Source organism: Drosophila mojavensis, unplaced genomic scaffold (assembly GCF_018153725.1).
Source record: "Drosophila mojavensis isolate 15081-1352.22 unplaced genomic scaffold, ASM1815372v1 contig_74, whole genome shotgun sequence".
NCBI classification, from domain to species: Eukaryota; Metazoa; Arthropoda; class Insecta; order Diptera; family Drosophilidae; genus Drosophila; species Drosophila mojavensis.
The window spans coordinates 15262176-15281137 of record NW_025318899.1 but is presented as its reverse complement, the minus strand read 5'-3'; the positions used below and the strand labels follow the sequence as shown (position 1 = coordinate 15281137).

Genomic DNA, 18962 nt, shown 5'->3' with positions numbered 1-18962 from the left:
TTTTTACACATCTTGGTCACTCCGAATATTACAAAAGTATCATCAATAGAGATGAGACGTGCGTGATAGATAATTGTAACACTAACATTTGTAACTGAACTTATGCAACATGTATTAAAATTTAACAAATATATGACCAGTACAAATCAGACAGAAACACTATTTTCTAATTTCTTAAGTTTTTACAAATTTATTACACTTTCTTTCATTTTTATTACAAACAATTTGAATTTTGGTTGCTTCTTTTTCGCTCATTAAGAAAACCCATCGATACGTTAGTCTCGACCCATCGATAACAGAAAAGAATGCAGAATATCGTTTGTGTCCAGCTCTAAGCAACAAAAACTTTAGTGAAAAGTCGGCAGAGAAATGCAACGCCAAATTAACTAAATTTGCAGCAAAAACTAATACAGAATCCCATAAAAAGTATACACAACAGAGGCACAAGGAGAGCATAGTTTACTCAAACCACTGGCGACGGAATTCAGTGACTAACGGTGGCTGCAACATTTAAATGGCCAATGGCAATGGGAACAATATCAATACGGACGATGCTGCCGCTGCTGCCAATACAGCCACAGCTGCACAGGAGCAACAGCACCTGACCGGCGATGGCAATGGAGCCTGCGGCGATGCCAAGCTGCCGGCAAGTACGCGTAACGACAATGTCAACGACCTGGTGGCAGACTTATGGCTAAATGGCAGCGCCAGCAGCTCTAGTCGTGGTGATTACACAAATATACGGGCCACGACTGGTTCGGCGACAATGATTGCCACAGCAGCAACAGCAGCCGCAGCGCCCCCAGCTACAGCAGCAGCTGCAACAGCAACAGCGAGTGCAACAAACAGCACTAATGCCACCGCCTCCGCCTCTTCCTCATCCACATCAACATTTTCCTTCAAGCACTTTCTCAACAGCAGCGGCACAATTACAGCGCCAAGCAGCACAGTCACATCCCTTGATGCAACGGGCGGCACGAGTGCCTGCAGCAGCAGTAGCACCGGCAGCAACACAAATGCAAGCTCAACGTCAACCGCTGCGCTACAAACGTCAACGGGCGCCAGGCCAAAAGTACCACAATCTGCATCCGTGAGCCATATGCAGCCGGATTTGAATGGCAGCGCCACCTCTAAGATGAAGCGTTCGCCACGGTTCAGCTCCTTCGACTCGCAGGCGAGTCTGGCCGAGTATGCAGCGTGTGGCGGAAGTGGCAACAGCTCCAGTTCGACACGGCTACGTCCGGATCTGCGGCTGGAGGTGGAGCGCAGTGGCATAATGCTGGATGATGATGATGACTACGAGCACTTGGGCCTAGCCCAGGTGCGGAACAGTCGCTTGTACGATGACCGCGTCGACGATGGTGAGTTGCCTGCATAAGAATGGAAAAAGATTCTTAATATATTTTCTTTCTTAGATATATTTCCTTCATCATCGTCGAGCTTGCACGCGGCGGCCAGCAATTCGCGTTATGTGCCGCGATCCTATTCCAGCTACGATATGCCGCCGCATGCTGCCTGCGCAGCCGCTTCTGCTGCGTCGCCTCGGCGTCGACCTGCTTTGCGTCCGAATCGCTTGGTTCTGGCTTCGGCTTCACCCAAAATGAAGCTCGATCTGCCGCTGGACACGTCAAACGTGGCTGGCGCCGCATCGGCTCTACCCGACTTTGTGCAGGATCATTTGCCGGACTCGTGGTGTCAGGAGGCGCATCTCAGTTCGCCACCCAACTCGCCTTTAGGCGCTGCCGAGGCGCCCAGCTGTAGCAGCGCCATGGGTGGCGGCAATGGTGGTGCTCTGCTCTTGCCCGCTGCCGCAACCGCTGGTCTGCCCAACACTTCAACGATGCAATCCGCCGGCGATGCGACTGGCTCTACGGTTAAAATGCTGCCCGATTTTCTGTCTGACGGTCCCATTCTGCACTCGTCACAGCGCATGGCGGATGTGGCCATTGGGCTGCCCTCGAATTCCATAGATTCCCCGCCGCAGGAATCGGATGGTGGTGTGTCCTGCACGCTGCGCCAGGAGAACGAGCGGCTGCTGCGCGAACTGCAAGAGATGCGTGTGGAGCTGAATGCGCAAACGCGTCGAGCTCAGGACTATGAGCAGCAGTTGCTGGCTGTGGGCGATGCGCGAAGACGTGAAACGTTGGCGGCCACAGCACAAACTCAGAATACACAACGTTTGCGGCGACAGGTGGCACAGCTGGAGGTAGATATGAATAATAACCATAGAGAGAAATTTATATTTATATTTATTAAAATGCATTCCTTTAAAGGCTGAGCTTTTCGAGCTGCGACACAGTAGTGATCAGCTAACGGCTGGCGCCGCAGGCGCTGCAGGAGCAGCAGCTGTTGGTGGGGCTTCGGTGATAACGCCAGGCAGCAGCCACAGCAGCAGCAGCAACACATCGCGTCCGTCCAGAACGCATCAATTGTCGCGCGATTTACTGCGAGCTGCGGACAATGCTGAGCAGAATTTGAGGTCAGTTTTGATTAAGTATGCTGAAATCAATAGATTAGCTAATGTCTCTCTCTCTCTCTCCTTCTCTTTATCATAGGCAACTGTTGGCTGGCGTGGATAATCTGCGTCAAATGGCGGCCAGCTTGGAGCCGTCGACAGCGGCAGCAGCCACGCCTCGTAGCCCCAATTCGGATCAGTACAGCGAGTTTAATTAGAAACTTTCATTTGGGTGCAGTTGTTGATGATGATTATAATGATAATAACGATGAGATGATGCTGATGCTGTGTGTGTATGTGTGTTTGTGTGCTTTTTACTCGAAATTTATTCAGTTTTGTTATTCATAAGCCGCCCAACCAACACCACCTACCGCTTGTTTTTAGCAACCGAAAAAACCTTTTTATATCGAGCTATAAATATATATACATATACATTTAAAAGTCTATATACAAATAACTCGTGGCATCTGTGAGGGATTCGAATGGCAATTGAAGGAGCATCAAAGCGCAGACTTGTGATGTTGATTGAAAAACCGGATATAAGGATATATATATATACATAAATTATACTATAAAAAAGTGTAATATATATATATATTATTGTGTTATATGAATAACAAATGTTTATATATATATATATATGAAACACAAAGAAGGAAACTATCAATAATAATAATAATGCAATTGTAAATTAGCGCTATATGCAAAATCAGCAAATTAACTAAAAACACTCGGCACAGTTGTATTTCGGAACGCGAAATGCGAAATTCAATTCAAATCTGCTAACAAGGGAATTCATTAAAAGTAATACCTTTAAATCCCCAAATCCCAAATATATATATAAATAATATATTTTGTTAAAAACAAAAAATTATGATACAAAATAAATAACAAACAACAAGGAATCTGTGCACCTGTGTTCGTAGTTTGTGCTTCATCCAACAAATGAAATAAAATTGTGAGAAACAAATTTTAATATTGTTCTATTTTTTTATTATAAAAATTTTAAGTTAAAATTGCATTTTTAATATCAGTGTATTAACAGGATTTTATTTAGTATATTTTTTTAGTATTCCGATTGCAGTTGAAATTCAATTTAAAATTCCCTTACCTTTATGTAAGAGTAAGAATTGCAATTCTCTCTTCCCACATTCTATTATACTCTGTCTCTTGTAACATGTAAACGAAAATGAGTATGAGTATGTGTCTTAGTTTCATATACCATATTCCTGTGAAAGCTCATACACAGATCTCAGCCTTGACATTGCGCGAGCGTCCAATAGATAACAAATCTCCACACACACACACACACACTCCCTCTCTCGCTCTCCCCCTTTCTTTCATCTGCTTCCCATGTTCCAGCCGGTTGAGGACTGTTCACTATTCCAATGACTGCGGACTGCGGCTTTTTCAATTCCACTTAGTTTAGTTGAGGCTCTGTCGTCGTTGAGTGCGCACCGCTTCCACTTGTATAGTGCGAGATCGGCGACTAGAAAAGTAAAAGAAAAAGAACTGTTTTACACAGCTCGTAGGCGAAGGTGCAAAACAGAATTGTGAAAGAAAAAACTGGACAAGGCAAATTAATCAAGAAGTGCGTTGTTAGTTTTGCAATATTTTTATAAATAAACAGGAAGTCTTCCCAACTAGAAATTATAGAATATATTTAATATGATGTCGAAGAGATTATTAGGTAAGTGCAAAATGAAAAAGAGGTACAAGAAATTGATATCACTGTTCGTATTTGTTTAATCAAATTTCTAATTGCTAATCTTTAAATCTATTTATATCGTTCATATATTAAAGTGGGGCAACTGATTATTATTCATTATAAATATGATTTAATTGTTCTATTTTCGGTGCTAAATTTGTTTTATTTTTTATTATGACGTCAAAAAAGGGATTATCAGCATCTTCATTCAACTTTCTTATCTATTAAATGAGTGTTTTTTTTTACATTTTTTACATTTGCCTATGTTTATTGCTAATATTATTAAAAGTAATAAAAAGCAAACTTAAAACTTAAATTAATAAAAATTAATATAAAAAAAATATAAAAATAAAAATATTTATTAAATATTTAGAAAAAATAGGAATAAAATAAAAAAGTATTAAGTTGTGTTATAAATAAAAATTAAATATTAAAAAACCAAAAAATAAATACTAAATTTTTATTTTATTTATTTTCTCTTAATATAAATTTTGTTTAATTGGTTTATTTATTTATTTTTTTTTTAATGTATGTTAATTTATTAGTTTTTAAATGTTCTTTGTTTATATTTATTTTAAATATTTAACATAACAAATTTTGCTGCTTTCACCTGTGCAGCTTTTCCTTCACAAGTATTTAAATTTAAGTTAAATGTAGATATGTTTGTTAACCTTCCCGTTGCGCCTATGGCAATGGCAATGACCGCCCCATTCGGAAATGCGCACAAGAAAAACGAAACTTGATGTGCGACTTGCCAAATACCCTGCAATCCCAAAGCCAACTAATGATTCAGTTCTAATCACGCCAGTTCGCGTGGACAGTGACTGATAATAGCTCTAAGCTGATAATAGGCAGGTGTTTAAATGATAAGAGCAGAGCAGAGCTGAGTGGCTGCCGGGAGAGATAATATAGAGATAACTTTTAATATTGGCGGGGGGTCTAACGCTTATCACATTGCGCACTTCATTATAATCGGCAATTGTTAAGTGAGGCCGGAGCTGGCATCGTGTTGCTGGGGAGGTGGCGCCTCATATCGCATGTTCTTTTATGGTACCTTTGTAATTGATGTGGCTATATGTCATATTCAGAGTCTGGTAAGGGTATTCACTAGTCAACTGGCCAAATTCCTTGACGCCTTTCAATTGACAGCAACAAAGTTTAAACTTTCTATAGGCGTTTAAATTTAATTTAATTTAAAGTTTCAATTAAATGAAATTCATTAAGAACCCAACAAGAAAAACCAGAAGAAGAAAAACAACAACAAATAGAACTGTGCGCCTTAATCAAGAATTAATTGTGTTCAATTACCTGACAATAATAAATAAATGCAACCAGTTATATTTGAGCAACCCACTCGTTATTCTATGCATAAAGGCGATAGTATATAAACATATACAATATTTATATTTATATTTATGGAAATCGGATACTACGCCTCAGTTAAATTCCAGCCAAACAAATGGTTTCAGTTGCACTGTCTCGATCCCCGTTTACGTTTTCTACGTAACTATTTGCATTCTTAGACGTTCCATTCATTTGCATATACCTACTATAGACTATTTAGACTATATAAGCTATATAGACTATATATGTGGAATTGCTTGAGCTGCTGTCTATTCAAATTTAATCAAATGTCACGTGTTTTAAAGCCTTTTATAATGCCATAACTGATCTCACGCTTGAACTAGCTGAAAGTATTACGAGAGATTGGGCAGATTGTGTTTTCTATGGTCTATTGAAACTAGAAAAAATTGTTTAGGGCAACAGATTGTGCAGTGGGAACAGATAATATTTCTTAATTATTTTAATTGCAAATTATTCATTTTAAAAATATGGGTAAGAATTAGGAAAGAGTATCGCTAATGAATAATAAATAAATAGGTAAATATAATTTACAAAAAAAAATTAATAATATTATTTTAAGAAATTTATTGACTTTAAACAAATTTATAAATTATTATAATCTTATATTTATATTTTCAATTCTAATTTTTAATTTTTATTTAATATTTATTTTTATTTAATTTGATAAATTTATTGACTTTAATTAAATTATAAAATGCTAATAAAAATAATTGAAGCTAAAATAAATCAAATACATATCTTTATAAATTATTATAATCTTATTTTTAGAACAAGCCCAAGCTTAAATTAATTTAAAAACTATATTTTTCAATTAATTCTAATTTTTAATTTTTATTTAATATTTATTTTTATTTAATTTGTTATGCACTTCAGTATACCATATATTATACAATGTATTATAAACCTCTATTATCTACACCCCCTTCTCCACCTCCCATTGATCTACTTGCAGCTCAGACAACATGCAACATGCTGATCCGCTGCAGCTCGACGCTGCACTCGAAGGCAGCGCCCGCCGTCATGGCCCAGCTGCAGAGCGAGATGCCCCAATCTGATCATCGTCCGGCTGAATACACTGGGCCCAGCTACGAGCGTATACTGGAGACGCGCAAGAACCACCTGACGCCCAATTTGTTGGCGCACTTCAAGAAGCCGCTGGTCATCCATGCGGGTCACATGCAGTGGCTGTACGATCACGAGGGTCGTCGCTATCTGGACATGTTTGGCGGCATCGTAACCGTCTCCGTGGGTCACTGTCATCCGTAAGCTGAAGCAGGCTGTCCTCAATCTATGATGCCATATTGATGCCCTGATTTCTTCATCATTCCAGCAAAGTGAACCAGGCGCTGAGCGAGCAAATGTCGAGGCTCTGGCACACGACCAACATCTACATGCATCCCAAGATTCACGAGTATGCGGAACGGCTGACGGCCAAATTTCCGGGCAAGCTGAAGGCCGTGTGCTTTGTCAACTCTGGCTCGGAGGCCAACGACTTGGCCATGCTGATGGCGCGTCTGCACACGGGCAACCAGGACATCCTGACCTTCCGCAATGCCTACCATGGCATGTCGCCCTATACGATGGGCTTGACGGCTCACTCGACGTGGCGCTATCCGCTGCCCGGTGTCAACAATGGCATACTGCATGTCATGAATCCCGATCCCTACCAGGGCATCTGGGGCGGCTCTGCCTGCCGGGATTCACCTGTGCAAACCACTCGCAGCTGCAGCTGCCCGCCGAACGAGTGCCAAGCTGGAGTGAACTACTACAACGAGCTGGAGCAGACCTTCAAGTACTCACTGCCGCGGGGCAAGGTGGCCGCCATGTTCGCCGAGTCGATCCAGGGTGTCGGCGGCACCGTGCAGTTCCCCAAGGGCTATCTGAAGCGGGCGGCCGACCTGGTGCACGCCAATGGCGGCCTCATCGTGGCGGACGAGGTGCAAACGGGCTTCGGCCGCACGGGTGATCACTTCTGGGGCTTCGAGGCGCACGGCTACATGCCCGACATTGTCACCATGGCCAAGGGCATTGGCAACGGCTTCCCACTGGCCGCCGTGGTCACCACACCGGAGATTGCCGCCAGCCTGGGCATGGCGCTGCATTTCAATACCTACGGCGGCAATCCCATGGCCAGCGCCGTGGGCATATCCGTGCTGGATGTGATCGAGGAGGAGCAACTGCAGCGCAACTCCCTGGAGGTGGGCACCTACTTCCTCAACTGCCTCGAGGAGCTGCAGCAGCGCTACGAACTGATTGGCGATGTGCGCGGCAAGGGCTTGATGATTGGCGTGGAGCTCGTCAGCGATCGGGAGACGCGTGCTCCACTCGCTGCGCCGCATGTGCTGGACATTTGGGAGACGTGCAAGGATATGGGCGTGCTCTTTGGCCGTGGCGGACTGCATGGCAATGTAAGTTCTAAAAGTCTGGCAACGCCAAAGGGTTTTATGTGTGCCTTACACCTGATCATTTAACGGCTTTACTTTAGCACTAATACATACATATTAATCTGTGTGCATGTGGCAAGTCGCGACACTCTGGCAACACCAAACTGTTAAGTCGGTTGCTTGCATTGTTTGTCTTATACTAGATTATCATACAGCTTTACTTTAACACTAATATAGATAATCTACTACGATAATCTTACTGAGATTAGCACTTATATTAGTTACTACTACTACTACTACTACTAATTAGCAGAAGAGAAGTAAGTTCTGTCTCTTAAAAATCCTACCTTGCTCATCTTATACTACCTCACCTAGCGCTTACTGATCTTAACTTTATCATTTCCTCCTACATATCTAATACGTATTATCTTTTTGCTCCTCTTCCCGATTCGCTGCTCCTTTCATGCATCGTACCACAAAACCCTTTGCAGGTGCTGCGCATTAAGCCACCCATGTGCATTAATCGCGCCGATGTCAAATTTGCTGTGGATGTGCTGGGTCAAGCTATAGAGGATTCATTGGCCACCCCCAAATAGTCAGCGAAATACCCAATCGAATTGGCAATTGACTAGATGAGAAGACTTAATCCCCCAACAGAATGCATTTATAGATTATAGATTTTATATTGAAAATTTCCTACGTAATAAAGAGAAAGTAATTTTAATTACCTAAAATACTTTTTACACATCATCTATGTGAAATATGCACTTTAATCTAATCTCCAAGCACTTTTTTGGTTTCTCTTCTAACTCATGCTCATACGCAAGTTTCCTAACTGCAAGTATGTATTACCTTATATCTACTGCCATCATTTCTTGATCTACTATTAATACTAACAATTTCGTTTCTCTTATTCCACAGGTTCTCAGCTTTAGGCCGCCCCTTTGCCTCAGCCACGAGGATGTGGAGCTCACGCTGAGTGTCCTGGAAACAGTTTTCGTGGAGCATATGAACAAAAGGCCACGCGGCTGGCGAACTATAACAAGTCCGAGCCGTGACATGCATTAGCCATTACCATTAATATAATAACAATAATTATTACTTCTATATATATATATTATTTATTACTTACAAAACTAGTTCAATATAATTGAGCATAATTTCAATGGATTCATTTAGAGAGCACAAATCGACTTGAAATGCAAACTGAGAGCATTTTACATTCCAATAACTCTGAGCGAGGCATCAATTTTTAATTTAAATGTAAAATTCATGTATATGTGTGTATGTATGTATATGAACTGTAAATATTGTATGTATATATATGTAGATACTATAGGCACAGCATTTGTCACTAAAATAGTTGTCAACTCCTATTTAAGTATAATTCTTATACATAGCTATATATGTATATTTCTTTTGGTATTTCTTTCATTTGTAATTTTTAATTTACTAAACTAGATACTAAATAATTTAATTGGCTTGCTAAACAATCTAAGATCTTTACATTAATTAATTAACACAATTCCTATTCGCATCATCAGTAGACTCCATCGCCAACTCTTGTTGTTGTTGTTGTTGTTGAGTCGGGCTGTTCTCCTTTTGCTATACTTGTATATCGATGGGTTTGCCGTCGTTCTCATAGTCCGAGTTAAGCAAAGTCTCCGAGAGTTCCTTGCGCGCCTTTTGCACCACCCAAAACATCAGAGCAACGCCACAAATTACCTAAAATAAAGAAGGGGAAAATACATATTTAATAAAAAATTTAAATAATAATTTAAAAATTTAAATGCAATATATTTAACTTTATTTTAAAGCCCTAAACCATATATTAGGTTTCACTTGTATTTGGCTTCTACGGTGTATAAGACTTTAAAGCACAGCAGTAGAAGACATAAAAAGCATTGCCTACTTTCAGGCTGCACGTGAAATTCGTGCATTTTCTTGGAATTGATTGCGTCAAACCACATTTATAATTTAAAGGCAACTTTATGCACTTTTGTGCAATCACCTTCGAGTCATGGAAAATTCTCAACTTAATTTAGCACGCAAGACTATTTTTACCCTCATTATGCAAACAAAATCAATAATTCTTGTGTAACTGAAAGCACAACTAGCTGAAGGTAAACAAACAATACTATATATATATATACATATATGAAGCAGCTCACCTCGATCACAAAACTAACGTAGCCCGTCACTTTGGTATTGTGATCATTGAGCACCTCGTGCATCGAACGCAGCGTGGAGCCCAGATAAACATTTATCGTTTGAGCAGGCAACAGACCCAGAAATGTGGCCAAATGATAGTCGCGAGCCTTAATGGAACTGATCTGTAAAAAGAAATGCATAAGAAATTAGAATGTGTTTATAATCAAAAATATATAAAATATTTGAGTACTATATGAGCATACAGAAAAAGCTGAATATTAATATTAATGAAAAGTAATAGAAAATATTTAAAGCAAGCATTTATATATAAATATATACACACATAATTGCTCATATAAATATAAAAAAAATTGTTAATGTAAAAAAATCTTGTAAAATTATACAACAAAAATATTTGCACAATTTTATATTAAAATATTCTATTACGTTCTTTACGAACAACGTTCCTGTCAGTTTGTGCAAGGGGTATAAGTGTATGCGTATAAGACCTTAAAATGTTGCCTACCTTTAGGGCTAACTAAATATTATCGTAGTTACTAGCTGGAAACAGCTAGAGAAGAGCGAAAAACTAACGAAACGAATTAAACTATTGCCTAAATAAGATTTTTTATTTTTTTTTTTTTTAATATAAAAAATATACCTTTATAAAAATTTAATATTATTTATTGATCAAAAGTACTTTAAAAAAAACAGATAATAAGTCAAGTTAGTTATTTCTTAATTTCTATATTACGATCTAGTACTCTAAAATGAAATGTAATTATATTCCACTCAAAATTCAACTAATTTCACATTTTTTTAATGACTCGTATGACGTATGTATGACAAATAGCTCTGAATTTGTACAGCTTTTGGCTGAACAATAAAACCTGTTTAGAAAATTTCAAGTTCAATTTCTCATTCAACTTTCAGCTGTATTTATTGTAGTTAACATTTGTTTTTATTTACTTTGCATTATTTTTGTTGTATTTCTTTGCGTTTCTACGGCTGGCAGCAGTTAAAATTGTGCCCCTATGTATGACAATGGTCGTCAATGTGACTAATGAAACAGTGTGAAGAGTGACGAATGCAATATATATACATATATTACATTTGACACGCTTTGATCGAGTCTTGATTCAATGCAAAAACTTTCCAAAATGTACGTATTTAAAGCAGCATTTCTTTATATATTTCAGTACAAATTCGTGAACACGTAAAACTTCTCTGCGAACGCATTTCGAGTGAGTAAACAGCTGAATAACTGAATAAATACACGGCAAAAGTCGCCAGAAACAAAGAAGCTTTACTATACCGATTGTATATATATGTATATATATATTTGAGTTTCTATATATATGCATGTACATATGCATATGTACACAGTTGCTCGTCCCTGACTGATAGTCGCTCAAATAAAAATACATAATATATGCTACATGAAACATATGTTCGAGTGCGCAGGTCAAAGACGAACAAATTATAAAATACCCGAGAATTGAGAGTGGGTCTGATCATATCATCGTGATTAGCTCAACTTACTCCAAAGATGACGTTCTGCAGTCCGAATGGTATGGGCGTTAGACGCGTAAAGAGCACCACTCGAAACGCTTTGGGTCCAGATATCACGCGCAGTATAGCTCGTCCAGTCTCATTTTTGATCAGTCTGAAAATAGCCGCAAGCAAACAGATGAAGCAATTAAATTAGAAGAAGACATATGCATATGTATATATTATATATAAATATATATATATATATATATGTGTGTGTTTAGAGTGACAAAAATTGATGTTTGCCTTTATTTTAAATAGCCTTGATAATTGATAAAAAATTAAATATATAAATATAAATATAAATATAAATATAAATATAAATATAAATATAAATATAAATATAAATATAAATATAAATATAAATATAAATATAAATATAAATATAAATATAAATATAAATATAAATATAAATATAAATATAAATATAAATATAAATATAAATATAAGTCAAGGTATTTATACTAGATCACACCCCTGTCTAACTAGTTGCTCTACTTAAATCAAAGTTAAACCAGTTACAAATTCAGTTTCGCGTCACAGCAAACTCGATTTCGGTTATCATTTAAGTGAAATACTTTTTGTAATTAAAACTTCTGCTCTATAGGGAAACATGGCTACTTGGAAAGGTAAACAGTGCTTATCGCATTAGCATTAAGCAATATAATTTGCTTTCCGCATGAATCGGTAAGTAAACTGCTACCTGTCTCGACACCTGTCAATTATTCATGCATTTCCCTGTGTGCGTGTGTGCAGTATGTGTGTTTATAGAGGTAATCAGAGTTCGATTTGAGTCCATCAACTGACAGTCGGTTAGCCAACCTATCATCAACTGGCTATACCCAAAATCAAATTGCCCACATTTGGGCCATTTAGTGGTCTGGTCTGCCCGGGTTGGGTCTGCCCGGTAATTTATGATTGCTCAATTTATTAGCCAATTGCCTCATACGATCTGCAGTCAATGTGGGGTGTGTGCTATTAGCTACCACATACATCTTGTATATACATATGTATATATCAGTAAACAGTATTTATTATTATAATAATGTTGTTATAATCATAATTACTCGACTGGCACATACTCTGCAATTGATGTCAGTAAACCAATTGAACTCTGTTAGCCTAAAATAATTATTATGTTCTGTCATATCTCATTTCCGCTCTAAACGAGGGCTAATTATGAATTAAGAGTTGGCTAGTCGGGTGTGCCTGACTAGGAGTTAACCTGGAAATACGTATAAACATCAATACTAATATAGTCATGATTTATTTTTAGCCTTGCCCTCCCTCACTATGATATATTCATTATTGTCACTGGCATTAATCATTTTTCTTATCATTATCATTATTACCAAACTTATTCATTGCCATGGTCATTATTATCAGTTCTAAGCAGTCGCATAAACTTATATTTACATTCTTATCATAACATTGTCATTATTATTACCATAATTATTTATTACAATCATCATTATTATTGTATAATCAATCTTCCCCTGCTTCTTCCAGTACAGTATATCGCTGCAGTTACCTTAATAGTTACTCAATGGACATATTGCAATTATTTCAATAAACTATGAAATGCAGTCAATAAAAGCCTACATACAGTTATTTATAGCTATTCACCGCGAAACTATTGTGAACTGATAAAGCAATTGAAAAGCCATGAAGCAGTGAAGACCTGAAGCCATTCAGTTGGCTACGGAAGCCAACGCATGTCAGCGTTAAATATATTTGAAAAGCTCCAAAATTGATAAGGCACACATACAAATGCATGTATATGTATGGAAATCTATATATGTATGCATATATAATATGTGTGCAGAACTAAGCAGCCGACTTGGGTTGGTCTGCGTCACATTGGGGAGCACATGGAAAGTAAATTAGCTTAATTAACACATTTATTCAATTATCAACAAGTTTTTCTGTGTGAAGCTGTGATAATTATGGGAACTTAGAGGTAACGTTGATACATATATACTATATTTATTCTGAACTGATATAGATAGATGACATATTGAAATGAGCTGTAGCTAAAGAGATATAGACTTCAAATTGCGCTAAGAAACTTGAGTGAGAGAGAAGGGGAGGAGCCAAAGCCACAATATACTTATTTATAGTACTCGTAGCTAAACGTTATAGACATCAAATAGGTATAAATTATTCAGACCTAATGATATTTGACTTGAACTTAGAGGTGAGTAATCCATCGTTCTCCCAGACTTTATATTCTCTCCATAGTATTCCTAGTTTTCCTAGCGCTTAATTATATCAATTTATTTGCGTATTACAGAGCGTTATATGGGGATTACTTCTGTTTACTGATAGCTACTGATTAACCTTCATGAATCGGGCATTTTATCAGTTAGTATTTTAACATTATTTTTGCTAATTTTTCATAAAATATCTTTTCATTAGGCTACTCACATTTTATTTCTCTATCTCTAACATTGTTTTTGATAATGTTTCATAAAATATCTTTTCATTAGGCTACTCAATGATTGAACACTCTGATATTTCTCTATCTGGAAAAGGTACATTCAATATTTAATTTATAGCGCGTAAGCTTGTCCTAAAACAGTTCAAGTCGCAATATACATACATACGTTATATATATACAATACATTTCTGTAGACAACAGGCCAATACACAATTTGGAAATAATTAATAAATCGTTCTTTCAGTTTGCCAACTTGGAACGCTTGCTACTGTCGCGTAGCTCCTCCAGGTCGCGGGCAATGGACACACAGCCATCGGTGAGCAGTTCCACATCGTGATTGTCTTTGATGTGAACACAATCGTTGAGGATGCAGACGAGGCCACGGAACTCCGGATAGGCTTGCAGGCAGTCACTCGGTATAACGACCGACAGCTGCAGCGAGATGACGTTGCCGGGCATCAGCTTATAGTTGAGCATTTGGTCCTGATTGATCTCGCAGTCCAAGCCCACATGCTTGATGAGCGTGGAGAAGCAAGTGAATCGAGTTACGGACTTATAGTTGCCCGGCCGACGCATCAGGTTGTCCGGCAGCACACGCATCTTCTGCAGATGTGCTGCCAGCAGGATGAGGAACGTGGCATGCAGTTCCCGGGGAGTGCGCACAATGCTCCTCTTGTTGCTCATCAGCAGGCACAGCTTGGAGCGGATCTCGAGCAGCATGTTGTAGAGCACCTTCTGCGGCGGCGAGAAGCGTCCAAGGATGGGCCAATATCTGGCCAAGCCCCCGTGGTAGCCCGCGTATTGACAGGCTCCGTCCATTAGCCACACATTGCCCAGGCCGGCCGTCAGCTTGGGTGCATAGGGCAGCTCCTGGTAGGCGTGGCGCTGGCGACACTTCTCATCAAAGAGCAAACCAATTTCGTGTTTGCCCTGGTAGGGCTCATGCTCCATAATCACCTCCTGCATCGATTCGGAAGCTATCAAGTTGGCACGCCGTATAGCAGTCAGCTCTCGCTTGGTCTTAACGCTGCGCACGCATTGCATCATGTGGCGAGGACAATCGATGTTCAGCTTCAGGTCATAGGCCAGCTCCTTGACCAGCTGAGTCAGTCGACTCGCATCCTTGGTGTACCACAATTTGGCGCTAATATTGTGAAGCTTGCGGTACAGCGTCTCCTTGAAGGCCGACAGCGGCAGCACATTGTCCACATTGAAGCGCTGGCAGGCATAAGTCGTCAGCGTAGGATCTATATATTCTCGCTCCTCCGGCTGGAAGAGTAACGCGCGCAGCTCCATCAGACGATTACGCACTAGCACGAGCACCATGTCGGGCAGCAGGCAATCGCAGAGGTATGCGAATTCGGCCAGCTGTCGAACCGGCTGACCATAAATGGATCTAACGCCCGCTATGATCAGGGCATGGGTGTTGCCACGCCTGCGCTCCGAATGGCTCAATCTGTCCATGATGGCCCAGCGATGATGGGCGACCTCCTTTGGTATCATCACCTCTATGCGATTCGGATCGTCTTTCGTATAGTCGGTAGTTCGCCATTTGATTGGCGGCTGACGTTGCCGCAGCTCAGCCACCGAAAGCGGATTCATCATCTTGGCGAATTCCGAATCTTCCATGCTGACGGGCTCTGGCGGCGGAGCTGGAGCTGGTGCTGGTGCTGGAACCTGGATAGGAGCTGGTTCCGGTGCAGGCACGGGAGACGGCGCCGGCGGAGGCGCCGATTGCATAAGTTCACAAAGTTTTTCATTACAAAGTTGACTCTGCGGCAACAAAAAATTGACCCAGGGTCGGAAACCTTTGAATTTTGGCAATGCACGAAACATGATTTATAAAAATAAAATATGATAATAAATAATCTTAATATAAATATGGCAACTTTTTAAAATTTTAACATAGAGTGAATACAAATGACAAGACAAACTGAACATTAGTTCAGCCGGAAGTTGTATTGCTACCAAGCAGGCTTTGCGAGGGAGAGCTTATGAGCTTGCTCGACTAGCGAGACATCCTGTACAATAATGAACAATAACAAGTTTCAATCTACTCACTTATGCACTGCGATGCGGTGCCGGCAGCTTCTTATGGTGAGATGAGCTATGGCTATGCCCACATTAGCGCCAAGTAGTACCGTTAGCCAGCCGCGCCACCAGCCGAACAGGTAGCCAGCGGTTATCAGCAGCACAAGGTAGCCCACGACAATGGGGAAGCTGACAAGCGTGAAGAGCGCCATGAAGATGATGAAGATGATCCAATGATTCTGCGTTTCGATCCAGAAGAGCAACTGCTTGGCATAGTTGCGCGTCAGGTAGCCAACGACGAGGATGAGACCCAGCAGGGCGATGGGTACCAAGTAGCTGAGGTACCAGTTGCGCATGATGAATGCGTGCGCACGCAGCCAGCAGGAATTGCGGCGCAAATAGGCGGCGCAGGAGGACGACGAGGAGGAGGAGGTGGTGCGAGTGTGACTGCGTCGATTGTTGGTGCTGCTGCCAGCGCTGGGATTCACAATGAGAAACGCATCACGTTCGCTGCTCTCCTCAATGGCATTCTCTGCACAGCTGTTGCCATCGGCTGCCGTCAATGGAATACCCAAGTCGCAGCTGGTGCTGACGTTGGCTTCCAGTGGAAAGCATATGCTTGTGCCGTCGTAGCTGTTGCTCTTTATTAGCTGCGGGCAGTTGCCGGAAACGGCGACTGAGCCTATTCCGTGTACCAGGGAATCATCCATAGTTGGTTTTTGTTTGTATTTGTGCATGTTGTTGGCATATCTGAAGTTGTTTTTATTACTATTTATATTGCTAATGTTGTTGTTGTTGCAGTTCAGTTCCAGTGTTCCAACAGAGGCGCTCATTTTTCAGGCTTGGAATGTGCCCAAAAAAAATGTAGCATTTACAGTTATTGTTTGTATATCCCCTTTCTTCCCCCTTTCGCATGTTTTATTGGCACTTCATTTTCTCTTTCACTTCGCATTGTTTTGCTGCTGTCACTCCAAGAAATTTCACTTTTACATGCATGTGTATGTATATATGTGTGTGTGAATATGTTATAAATAAATAGATAAATACACAACTCGCAAATAGGCCGCCAACGATGCCCTTTTTCACTCATACACAGCGCATTCACTTAATTTATTTCAATAACAAATTTAGCTTTTATTTCTTTTAATTGAATTAAATAAAAAATACTTTTAATGAAAGCACTATCATTGGCTTTTTGGTATGAAATTCGAACGGGTTTTTTTTAATTTTAAAACAAATAATTTAAAAGGCATTCACAATTTGTCTTTAAGTCTACGAAGTTTTTGTTGCAACTAGACAGACAAACGGCCTAAGCGCCAACACGTCCAACTACGTCGAAACGAAATAACAAACTAAAAGCTGCAGTGTGACCGCAACCCACAAGTACTAAAACCTCAAAAAATACATAATATATAAATAGACAAAAATGTATGCGCCGAAGTTTGAATACTCTTTTTAAACAGATGGTAAGAATATAGAAACCAATTTCAATTCAATTAAAAGTTAATATACATATATTTTTAACATACACATAATATACATATATAAGAAAATTACTATTTTATTCCAGTTCCTGTTCGCTGGGTAGCTTCTTGGAGTTGCGCGATACACTTGCTATGCTCTCCTGATCCCGCAGAACCACAAGGCGGAGAAAAGCCAAATTTAACAGAAAAGCCTGCCCAAGCAGCTCCCTTTGATAGCGCTCAACCTTGGAGTACATTGTGCGCAAATCTGAAGGAAATTGCACTTGATTTTGCAGATTACTCTGTTCGTCTTGATCTCCATAATCCTCCATATTATAGTACGTCCGCATCATGCCAAGAATTGTTTCCTCTGAGGAAACGCGTTCAGTTCCCACCAGATGATTGAAAAGGCGTGCGGTAAGAAAGCGACGAAGGTAAAAGACGTTTTTTTTGCTCTCGTCGGAACTGGTGCGCGACATCAAAGCGTAGCTTAGCATCGAAGTGACTTGCGCCTTCTGGATGTTCACATTCTGTTGGTCAATGCTGCCAGGATTGCTGCTGGCCTGTGCCATTTGTGGGTTCTCCAGGACATAGCAATCAGCTTGAGGTATTTGATGAGCGACATAAAGGCAACGGCGCACAAGCTCGGCCAGATGTAATTTCTTGTCGTTTATTTCGTGATGCTGCCAGTGAGTCAGCAGACTAGGTGAGTATTTAGTCTGTGGCAATTCCAACCTTGCCCAACTAACGCTCGTAACTCCTATCCGCACTCCAACAGTGGACGAAATGCACAGCCTTTGCTGCTCATCTAAAGCTGGTGTAATAAATGGCGCTGTCCGGGAAGCCTTTGTAGTTTTAGTGCCACTCGAAGCACTGGGCGCCGGTTCCAGCAAACTCTTATAAAACTTGGTAACCACCTTTAAGCCAAAGCCATCAATGAGGAATATATCACTTAGCTCCCGCAGTGGACCGTTTCGCGTCTTCCAGTTGTTCAGTTTGTTAACACGCGCTTTTGTTATATCATACCTAAAAAGAAAGACAGTAACTAAACTTTTTTTTTTTTTAATTTGCTAAATACAAACCTTACTAGTTGCTCAGCACCTTGTTGGTTTATTGCATTTAGAATAAGCTTGCTCTGCTCCTCTGTATAAGGCGGCAACTCCAACGGCGGCTCTGCATCTTCAATTATAGGTTCTGCAGGTGGTTGTTTTCCCAACTGCCTAACAAAATTTGCACTTACCGCACACAGCCTACGTTTTATATTAAAAGCAAGCATTATTTAATTCAAGAGTATATGAAAAAAGGAATTCAAAAATGTAATTATGCAAAGCGAACAGGTTGATTGTTAATAATGCTAGGAGTGTGACCAGCCAAAAAAAAATATTCCAAAATACAAACAGCTGATCGCAGCTGG

The 18962-nt window shown here is 40.0% G+C and overlaps 5 protein-coding genes across 6 annotated transcripts; 2 read left to right on the top strand and 3 right to left on the bottom strand.

Moving 5' to 3' along the window:
* The first annotated feature begins 150 nt into the window (after positions 1 to 150).
* On the top strand, positions 151 to 2901 carry LOC6582629 (pneumococcal serine-rich repeat protein). Its single transcript, XM_002008293.4, has 4 exons — positions 151 to 1361; positions 1416 to 2206; positions 2274 to 2479; positions 2556 to 2901. Exons 1-4 carry the CDS (start codon positions 515 to 517, stop codon positions 2671 to 2673), a joined length of 1962 nt encoding a protein of 653 aa, XP_002008329.1. The 5' UTR covers positions 151 to 514; the 3' UTR covers positions 2674 to 2901.
* A 969-nt stretch (positions 2902 to 3870) lies between these two features.
* LOC6582628 (alanine--glyoxylate aminotransferase 2, mitochondrial) lies at positions 3871 to 9020 on the top strand. 2 transcript variants are annotated; one of them, XM_015162529.3, is made up of 4 exons: positions 3871 to 4145; positions 6481 to 6790; positions 6859 to 7936; positions 8834 to 9020. In XM_015162529.3, the coding sequence occupies exons 1-4, from the start codon at positions 4124 to 4126 to the stop codon at positions 8978 to 8980; spliced, it is 1557 nt and encodes a 518-aa protein (XP_015018015.1). In that variant the 5' UTR covers positions 3871 to 4123; the 3' UTR covers positions 8981 to 9020. The 2 variants fall into 2 exon arrangements, with proteins under 2 accessions (XP_015018015.1, XP_002008328.2); XM_002008292.4 differs by lacking the exon at positions 8834 to 9020 and adding an exon at positions 8404 to 8636 and having other exon boundaries at positions 3872 to 4145.
* Positions 9011 to 17443, bottom strand: LOC6582627 (transmembrane protein 64). Its single transcript, XM_002008291.4, has 4 exons — positions 16116 to 17443; positions 11606 to 11729; positions 10084 to 10245; positions 9011 to 9637 (listed from the first exon to the last, which is right to left on the bottom strand). Exons 1-4 carry the CDS (start codon positions 16916 to 16918, stop codon positions 9518 to 9520), a joined length of 1209 nt encoding a protein of 402 aa, XP_002008327.3. The 5' UTR covers positions 16919 to 17443; the 3' UTR covers positions 9011 to 9517.
* LOC26527906 (xaa-Pro aminopeptidase 3) lies at positions 14131 to 15984 on the bottom strand. The gene has a single exon (XM_015162528.3). It carries the CDS (start codon positions 15888 to 15890, stop codon positions 14295 to 14297), a length of 1596 nt encoding a protein of 531 aa, XP_015018014.1. The 5' UTR covers positions 15891 to 15984; the 3' UTR covers positions 14131 to 14294.
* Positions 17444 to 17576: 133 nt separating the features above from the next.
* Positions 17577 to 18920, bottom strand: LOC6582626. Its single transcript, XM_002008290.4, has 2 exons — positions 18631 to 18920; positions 17577 to 18574 (listed from the first exon to the last, which is right to left on the bottom strand). The coding sequence occupies exons 1-2, from the start codon at positions 18822 to 18824 to the stop codon at positions 17647 to 17649; spliced, it is 1122 nt and encodes a 373-aa protein (XP_002008326.3). The 5' UTR covers positions 18825 to 18920; the 3' UTR covers positions 17577 to 17646.
* Between the last annotated feature and the right edge of the window lie 42 nt (positions 18921 to 18962).